The following is a 9,739-nucleotide window of genomic DNA, read 5'->3' as shown; positions in this document are numbered from 1 at the left end:
TAAAAATCGAAATGTATTTTACCTTACATTGACCACAATTGACCAGCAAGAAATCCAACCTATAAATTACAATCACAAATTCCTTGAATAACCAAAAAGAAGTTAAAAAAAATGTAACTGATCATACATTACACATGCTAGCGCATTACAACATCAGGAACTTCAAAAGTCGTTGTATACGATTCCTCACTTGCACCTTTCGCTATACACACAAAACTATGATAATTATATAATCAAACAATCCCTTGTTTTGACCTTTATACCCTTTGCCCAAAAACTTTCTATTTTCCGGGCAAATAAGCTCAGGAACAACTTCTTTTGCCCCATTGCAGTAGGCTGACCGGATGGCTCTAATTACCTGGTATTGAGAAAGGGCAAAAATAAAGAAATACTTACATTATTTTATCGATTTAGCCAAAAAAAAAAAAAACAATTATTTGAAATGACTATTAATATTACCCAACTTTTTACTATATAAAGAATGGTAAAAAAACACCCATATATATTTTACCAGGTAAAGTGGTACCCCAGTGCCTTTCAACATCTTCAACAGCAGCTGTATTTTTTCTAAATACCCATAATACCTCAGAAGCCCTTCATCTTGTCTCCAATTCTCTTTCACCTTCACTTCCACCTGTTTTCATCACAACCATTATTAACTTCAATTTTCAGAATCTTGTTTTTCTTCCTACAAACTAAGCAAAATTTCTGACTCCCCTCCCCAAAAATCTGGTCGTCCAATGCATTGACAGTAACTACAAAGCATAAACTAAATTAAATTATTAACAAATTACAAAACTTGAATTTAGTTATTAAAAAAAAAAAAAAAAACTAATCAGAATCACCCTATGTCTAGTAAAAGGTTGAAATCTCTAACTATTTTAAGGTTTCTTCAACAGTGATAGCAATCAATGCTTCTTCATACTTATGTCTTTCTTTCTCATTATCACATAACACCTATTGTATTGCCATGCATAGCTCATCTGCAGCATATGCACATAACAAAAAACATTTTAAGGGTTAACATGTTAACACAAATGACAAAACAAAATATGATGCATGAAACACAAAAGAACCTGCATTTTCTCTTTCTTCACGAAGGCTAAGATTAACACTCTTGTTCATAGCCATTCCTTTTCAAAGCTGCAAGGCCCTACAAGTTTGACTTCTGGTTTTCTCCACAACCAGGCTAAGGGACTTAATGGCAAATACCTACAAAAGAATATGTACATTTATACTGGTCTTTGATTCATTTCTGCCTAACACATCCATATATCAATATTCAGAACCTCATTAGATCTTATGATAAAAAGGACAGCCTGTAAGGGTAGCTACAGGTCCTTCCCAAGTAATATTCATCTCATGAACATTCACAATCTGATCAATTTAAAGATAACATACGCTATTATGTTTACCTTTTTGCTTGGTTTTCTTGCAAAGACCAAAAGACACCAGTTATTTCCTTTCATGTGTCATGAAACTTCAGAAAAAACATTTTGTAGAGTGATTCTTGAGAGTGACATTACATCGAGCGCCTGGTGGACATGGTATTCAAGGCAGATTTAGTGGGCTTCAATTAGAAAACATAAGAAAGAATGCCATTTTCAAAATCCAACACCTTATGCCTTGCTTTTGGCAATGTCTTTATTGGATCATTCATGTGCTCAAGTAGAAGAGAGACATATCCAATACACTTTGATGTAAAACTAAAATCCATAGTTTATTTAGAACTATACATGACTAAATTGACTTGTATGGATGCTAAAAGATGAAAAAGAACCCTATCAATTAATAAATGAACGAAAACAAACCCCATCTCTAAATTGCAAATTAGAAAATCAGAAATAGTTCAAGAAGAATCATTTGAGGTTTTGGTTATTATCAAAAATGGAAAACACAACGGAAAACACTGAATCTTCTATGATTTTCAGGGGTCACTTTATCTTTATTCATGAACATACCCCAAAATCTAACCTTTTCTATCACAACAACTCAAAGCAGCAGATTCAGGTTAACAATATATAATATAACAAAATTGAATCATATTCTTCATGGCAACATCCATCTCATCTATTGTGATCCAGAGATATCATAAAGTTAGGGTAAAAGCAGGGCATCATAATTCATGACACATGAATATATCCTTTTTGTTGAAAAACACGTGAAGTGCTTTGATTCGTTATTAGATTAGTTGGCAATGACTAAAGCAAACTAACCGAAGAGAAGCATATCCCCATACTGATGTTTAGAATTGTAGATATAGTCGATGTATTCTGAAAAAAAAAAAAATCAAAATTTAGCTTGACAGGTAAATAATTCTTACATATAGCAGTAACCGTTTATCAATATAAACAAAATTCATCAGAATAAAGTAACTCATAGGCAGGAAAACTGGAATTACATATACATATACACTCAAATTAAAAGCATACATTATGTGTTATTTACCTCGGTTTTGAAGATGACGGTGAAAGGTCGGCGGAATCGGTGTCGCCGGCGTCGCTATGGCCATAAGGAAGAATCGATGGTGGACCGGTGGTGTATTTCGTCTAAGAGCAGTGGGGAATGCGAGATGAAGTCATGAGTTTAGGTTCGTCATGGTGGTTCCTCCGTGAACGGAGGCAGACTCGCCAACGTCTGCTGTCGCCGGAATCGGTGTATCCGACGCAAACTTTGCTTTGAATCAATTAACCCCAAAACTGAAATCGCAGAGCACACAATTGGATCTGATTCCAAATTGAAAGAAAAACTGAGGTTTGTTTGTTTTAAAAGCTAATGAATAATTGTGGGTTCGATTTACATGGGTTTGTGGAGCAGTTGAGGTCGGCTCCAACCCGTCCAACCGATGCAAACCGGAACGAAAGTAGAAGACAGTGAAGGAATCGCGTTTGAGCAGAACCGCAAAGTCAGGGAGAGGTAGTGGATGCGCCCTGACGGTGGATGTCTGGCCGACGTCGTTGTCGTCGTCGGTGAGATCATAGTCCAAATACTCCTTAGGTCGAACAACATTACCATGGGGGTGCAGTGGTTGAAGACGGACGGTGGAAGAGGGAGTGTAGGGCGGTGGTTTGGAAGGAGCGTATGGAGGGTAGAAGAAACTGGAAAAGCAAAAGAGAACAGACAAGTAGAAGGTAAGCGGTGGAAAAAGTAGATATGGTAAAAAAGAAAGAGCAAGAAAACAAACACGTAGATAGGAGTTTGAGAAACAAAGACATGTGTAATCCAGAGTTTGAGAAATGAAGAGTGTGTAATCAACTTTCACTTCTAATATAAAATATTTATTCAGCCAAAGAAGATAAAAGAAAATCCAAAAAGAGAATTCCAGCCAATGACAGGAAATTACTGTTCAAGTGGCACTTTAGAATTAGTATTATATATAATTATACTAATGCTATTTTATACATGTATACTAATGCTCTTTTATATATGTGTCAAAATGTACGTTCCGTCCTTATTTTCAAAAATTGAGCGTTCTTTATTTGTTTAAAATTTTCACGTTTCATCCCTCTCGAAACATGAAATGACTATAATGTCATTTTTAATTTATCTTTTATATATCTAATTATTAAAAAAAAACTATTTAAATTTATGGGTGTATCTAACCCTTTTCAATAAAAATTCGAGTCTGGCAATGAGTTGCCTTACCACAACCCTCCACCATCGACGGACCACAATACTCCCCCCCCCCCCCCCCCCCCCCCCCCCTCTCTCTCTCTCCGCCTCCTTATTCACTGATTTGTTAACTCCTCTTCGGTCTCCGGTGTGTACTCTATCATCTCAGATTGACGATGCCTAAGGTCACCGCCGCCACAAGAACCACCGGACTGGCAATAACTAATGTATAACCCTAAAAAATTAAAGAGATCTGGTGGTGGTGAGCTAGGGCGGAGATGCCATTGACTGGTAGTTGTAAGATCGATGGAGGAGAAGAAAGGGTGAGAAAGAAGATTGATGGCGGTTGCGGTTGCTTCATGAGATCCGCGGGGGGGGGGGGGGGGGGGGGGGGAGTAATATGCCGACGTATAAATCTACTCCGCCAGATCTATGTAGAGCTCGCCGGAAAGGAGACTGACGATCAAAAAAGAGAACAGGAGAAAGAGGAGGAACGTTGTAATCTAGGGTATTGGATCTGGTTGTTGATCCTGATGGGGAGAAGATCGGCGGTGGTGCTTGGTTTTCGTTCGAGTCATGGAAGCTGGTGGGCGCCGTCATGGTTTCGCCGGAGTTATGGAGGCAGGTGGACGGAGTTAGGCTTGTGGGTTGTTATCGGGAGTGACTAAGAATAGGGAGACAAAGTAGAAGAAAATCGGGGAAAGGGAAGGGGGAACGGTTAGGGTATTTATTTTATTTTTTATTTTTTTTAATTTAAAAATGACAAACAAATAAAAGAAAAAATAAAAAAAATTATCAAGGGCAAAATAGTCATTTTACGGTCACAGGAACGACCCGAGTGAAAAAAAATTAATACAAGGACGATCCGAATTAATTTTTGAAAATAAGGACTGAACACGTATTTTGGGCTACGCACGAGCGACAATTCGTGTAATTTACTCTTAAAATTACTAGAATTCACCAAATTAAAAATTACTAAAACAAATGTTTCAATCCGAAAAAGCTTCAGCAATGTCCACCGGAGATATGTTAAGATCTATATGATTAATTTCCAATATATGTTCTACTACCGATGTTAAATTTTTGAAATTTTTGAAGGCATTAATTACCAGCGATAACGTGAAAATAAACTTAGTGATGCATGACGATAGGATTACAAGTACGGGTGTAAATGAGACGAGACAGCTCATGAGAAACTGGAGCCCGATTCGGAAAATACTCGAAATCAACTCGACTTTAATCGAGTCGAGCTTGAGCTCAAGCTACTCGAGTACCTTATCGAGCCGAGCTTGAATAATAAAATACTCGGTTCAGTAAGCTCACGAGCTTAATTGAGTGTTTATAAAATTAGATTTTTACCCTTTATATATACTTTTAAATTATTAAAATATTTCAACACTTTTAGCTTTCATGCGTTGATTATAGAGTAAGGAATTAAGTTGCACTTCAAAACTTTTGAAAATGTTTCTTTTTTGTATTTTGGATGTATGAAAAATCCAGTCACATAGATGGCTGATGCTATATTGACATTAGATGATTTATTATGAATTTTTTGTTATTGTGAAAAAAGTAAAAGCACGTGAAATGTTTTTAATTTGAGATGATTTTAACTTTTTTTTTTAAATTTTTGTCGAGCCGAACCGAACTCGCGAGCCGAGCTCAATATTATCGAGTATTTCATGAGTCGAGTCTGAGCTTCAAATCTAGGCTCGAGGTGAGTTCAAGCTTCGAGCTTAGCAGTATTCGGCTCGACTCGACTCGTTTACACCTCTAATTCCAAGCGACGTATAAATCTACTCCGCCAGATCTATGTAGAGCTCGCCGGAAAGGAGACTGACGATCAAAAAAGAGAACAGGAGAAAGAGGAGGAACGTTGTAATCTAGGGTATTGGATCTGGTTGTTGATCCTGATGGGGAGAAGATCGGCGGTGGTGCTTGGTTTTCGTTCGAGTCATGGAAGCTGGTGGGCGCCGTCATGGTTTCGCCGGAGTTATGGAGGCAGGTGGACGGAGTTAGGCTTGTGGGTTGTTATCGGGAGTGACTAAGAATAGGGAGACAAAGTAGAAGAAAATCGGGGAAAGGGAAGGGGGAACGGTTAGGGTATTTATTTTATTTTTTATTTTTTTTAATTTAAAAATGACAAACAAATAAAAGAAAAAATAAAAAAAATTATCAAGGGCAAAATATTCATTTTACGGTCACAGGAACGACCCGAGTGAAAAAAAATTAATACAAGGACGATCCGAATTAATTTTTGAAAATAAGGACTGAACACGTATTTTGGGCTACGCACGAGCGACAATTCGTGTAATTTACTCTTAAAATTACTAGAATTCACCAAATTAAAAATTACTAAAACAAATGTTTCAATCCGAAAAAGCTTCAGCAATGTCCACCGGAGATATGTTAAGATCTATATGATTAATTTCCAATATATGTTCTACTACCGATGTTAAATTTTTGAAATTTTTGAAGGCATTAATTACCAGCGATAACGTGAAAATAAACTTAGTGATGCATGACGATAGGATTACAAGTACGGGTGTAAATGAGACGAGACAGCTCATGAGAAACTGGAGCCCGATTCGGAAAATACTCGAAATCAACTCGACTTTAATCGAGTCGAGCTTGAGCTCAAGCTACTCGAGTACCTTATCGAGCCGAGCTTGAATAATAAAATACTCGGTTCAGTAAGCTCACGAGCTTAATTGAGTGTTTATAAAATTAGATTTTTACCCTTTATATATACTTTTAAATTATTAAAATATTTCAACACTTTTAGCTTTCATGCGTTGATTATAGAGTAAGGAATTAAGTTGCACTTCAAAACTTTTGAAAATGTTTCTTTTTTGTATTTTGGATGTATGAAAAATCCAGTCACATAGATGGCTGATGCTATATTGACATTAGATGATTTATTATGAATTTTTTGTTATTGTGAAGAAAGTAAAAGCACGTGAAATGTTTTTAATTTGAGATGATTTTAACTTTTTTTTTTAAATTTTTGTCGAGCCGAACCGAACTCGCGAGCCGAGCTCAATATTATCGAGTATTTCATGAGTCGAGTCTGAGCTTCAAATCTAGGCTCGAGGTGAGTTCAAGCTTCGAGCTTAGCAGTATTCGGCTCGACTCGACTTGTTTACACCTCTAATTCCAAGCGACTTCCGTGAAGTTTGATTTTGTATTTGTTGGATTATCCATGCATATCGGACCGTCAATGTTTTGTCATATTAAAATCCAAACAATATCTAGTTTAACAATTGCATGTGTTCCAAGTCCACTTAATTATCTAGTTAATTAATAGAAAACAAGCTAAGCTTGCATATCTTATTAAGCAAACTGCATACGTTCTACTACATATACATGCTTGCATCAGATAGTTTTTGAGAGGGTATAACCATCAGCGGCTTCCTCTTCTTAGTCAGAAATCCATACTCATCAGAAAGCTCCAGCTCTTCACCTTCTGGAAAGCTCCACTCAAAAGAATGCAACAATGATGCCACTGTGTACATCAGCATCTTCTCCCCCAGATTGACTCCCGGGCACATTCTTCTCCCCGATCCAAATGGTAAATACTTGAAGTTATTTCCACTGTAATCCCACTTTCCATTCAGGAACCTCTCAGGCTTAAACTCCAATGGATTGCTCCAGTTCTGGGGATCCCGATGGATCGCCCAAACATTAAGATACACAACAGTACCCTTTGGAATGGTATACCCGCCTACTATGCAAGCTTCATCTGGGCATCTATGGACTAACAGTGGAAGCGGAGGGTGTAGCCTTAGGGTCTCTTTGATGGCTGCATCCAAATATGATAATTTGGTCAGATGAGATTCTTCCACAATATTGTTCGTACCAACAACCTCTGTTAATTCTTCCACAATCTTTTTCTTCACCGCTGCATTATGCAAAATCTCCGCCATCGCCCATTCTACCATGATCGATATTGTCACTGTCGCTGCTGTCACAATGTTCTGTTATAACAATCAATTAATTTTTAGTGTTCTGGACTTTGAGCTGATTATATAGTTCAATATTAAATTTGTAGCTTTAGAGTGAAAAGAAATTTTAAAACATACATACCATTAGTAGAGCCTTTATTTGGTCAAAGTTGTATGAAGTCGGAGCACCTTTCTGTTCTTTAAGCTCCAGCAAGATCTGCAAGAAATCCTTTTGATCTTCCTCGCCTTCTCCATCAACTTTGCATGAGTTGGCTTTGATTCTTCCTTGGATAAGTTCGTCCAAAATCTGGTTAACATAAACCATTTGTTGCTTCATTTCTCTCTGCCTTCCCTGTAGATCGAGCCATGATAGCATCGGGAGAAAATCAGAGATGTTTCGCGCTCCTTGTAACTCTATAATCTTGAACTCAACTTCCAGAAACCTTTCAACTAAATAGCTTGTAAAGTTTCCTTCCCCTGGTTTGCTACCACTCCATAACATCCTTGTGAGAACATCAAACGCCGCGTTGAAACCAATTTCGTTAATGTCGATCTGTTGCCCGAGCTTAGCGTAAACATCTGCCACCATCTTCCTCACTTCATGTGTTCGAAGACTCTGACTCTGAGTAGTGTTAATATTTGCAGTGCTCATCAGTTGGCTGACTAAAAGCTTACGCATGTTCCTCCAATGTGCGTTGTTGTTGGACCATGATATATTGTTGACACCATAAGAGCTGATGACAGCTGTGAGTGGAGGGCTGCGGTTAGCTAAGGTCTTATCCTGGTCACGAGCCACCACCTTTGCGAGCTCCATGGAGTTCACCACGACGTGAAGTTTTGTTCCGAGGCGGAGACTAAAGATGGGACCATAACGGTGACCCATCTCCGTGAATTTTTCATGCAAGTTGGAGCCGAGAAAGGGGAGGTACCCTAAAACTGGGAAGCCATAGGGACCCGGTGGCAATTGATTCGCTGACTTTCCCTTTTTGGAGTTGGGAAATGTCCATTGGTACCATAAAAGTAGCAGCGTGGGAACTAAAAGGGTGAGAAATGTGCGAGCAAACTCGTCTTGTTTGCTGTCGACTTCCCACCACCATAACCAGAAGTTGGTCATTGTGAGGTAAATCGCAATTCCTAGCTCTGATATCATTCTTGCTATTGCTAACGTATGATCACAAGATAACAGTATTACTTGATTGTGGATGATGGGCATATGCATTGCATGCAAGCATATATATAGCCATCATCCAAGACACTTGAACTTGTGATTCTGTTATCCAACAGACTTTGAGCCTTGTCATTAATGTCACATCTCCATCAACCTTGGATGAGGTTAATAAATTAAAAGACTATTTCCAAGATCACAAACTACACCGCCTTCAAGAACAAATAGCCATGCATCTCTGTCATCTGTGACTCATAAAACCAAACCACCAACTCCAAGACACCCGCTTGCCAAACAGTACTAGAATTCTCTACACCCACGTCTCATCTCATCTTAGCCTCTTTTCAAACAAAATCCTAATTTTTCTCCAAGCATCCACCAATGTTGAGACCGTAATTAATGGTTTTCTTTGATCATTTTATTCAAAATCATATTTGAAAATAAAATTGCACAAAAACATGATATATCGCTATAATTTTAAAGGAAATTATAGCTAAAAAAATAATTCATATGGCTCAAGTTTTGAGTGATATATATATTTTGTCTTGCGTCGTGAATTTAGAAGACATGAAATGGTTGTAGAAGGCTAACCACTTGTCAAGTTTCATAATTAATGTGTTATGTGTCCAAACAGTCAAACATTTGGCAAAAACAGCATGCATGCATGCAAACCAAGCCAATGCATGTCACATGAGTTTTTCCTTCCCAAGCCAAGCCAATGCATGTCTTGCGGAGTTTTCTTACCTGCTCCACCGCCCTCCAAACCAACGAATGTATTCCTCATCACCGCCTTTCAAGCCAATGCATGTCTTCCTAGTTAGCTACCGACCCTCCTCAGCGTCCTCTTGTCGTTCCAAGAGGTTTCTTTCTGTTATTTCGGTTTTTGATTCAATCCATCTTCAATCTCCTTCTTTCTCCCTCCTAATTAAAGCTCTTGACTTGTGTCTGTTTCAGAGATAATGAAGCAGATGAGAGAAAAAGACCGAATTAACATAAATTTTTTTATTCTGGTGCTGTCTTG

The 9,739-nt window shown here is 38.0% G+C and overlaps 1 protein-coding gene and 1 long non-coding RNA gene across 7 annotated transcripts; both read right to left on the bottom strand.

Annotated features, from left to right (window-relative positions):
* LOC111920133 (uncharacterized) lies at positions 1–3,283 on the bottom strand. Of its 6 annotated transcripts, none has more exons than XR_002859754.3 (8): positions 3,185–3,283; positions 2,449–3,098; positions 2,217–2,273; positions 1,416–1,535; positions 1,077–1,212; positions 846–983; positions 512–755; positions 1–358 (listed from the first exon to the last, which is right to left on the bottom strand). It is a non-coding gene; the product is annotated as an uncharacterized LOC111920133 (long non-coding RNA). The 6 variants fall into 6 exon arrangements; XR_002859755.3 differs by having other exon boundaries at positions 2,449–2,699; positions 2,801–3,251; XR_002859756.3 differs by having other exon boundaries at positions 512–769; positions 2,449–3,253.
* A 3,283-nt stretch (positions 3,284–6,566) lies between these two features.
* LOC111920132 (flavonoid 3'-monooxygenase CYP75B137) lies at positions 6,567–9,181 on the bottom strand. Its single transcript, XM_023915708.3, has 2 exons — positions 7,696–9,181; positions 6,567–7,586 (listed from the first exon to the last, which is right to left on the bottom strand). The coding sequence occupies exons 1-2, from the start codon at positions 8,770–8,772 to the stop codon at positions 6,966–6,968; spliced, it is 1,698 nt and encodes a 565-aa protein (XP_023771476.1). The 5' UTR covers positions 8,773–9,181; the 3' UTR covers positions 6,567–6,965.
* Between the last annotated feature and the right edge of the window lie 558 nt (positions 9,182–9,739).

Source organism: Lactuca sativa, chromosome 8 (assembly GCF_002870075.4).
Source record: "Lactuca sativa cultivar Salinas chromosome 8, Lsat_Salinas_v11, whole genome shotgun sequence".
In the NCBI taxonomy this organism is placed as follows: Eukaryota; Viridiplantae; Streptophyta; class Magnoliopsida; order Asterales; family Asteraceae; genus Lactuca; species Lactuca sativa.
Note: the sequence above shows the minus strand (reverse complement) of the source record. Positions and strands in the feature narration are given on the sequence as shown.

Bases quoted from the DNA above. Each gene is read 5' to 3' on its own strand.
- LOC111920132 (XM_023915708.3), bottom strand. From the start codon at position 8,772: ATGCATATGCCCATCATCCACAATCAAGTAATACTGTTATCTTGTGAT. The intron at 7,587-7,695 runs GTATGTATGTTT...TTGTTATAACAG, and splicing joins AAATAAAGGCTCTACTAATG to AACATTGTGACAGCAGCGAC.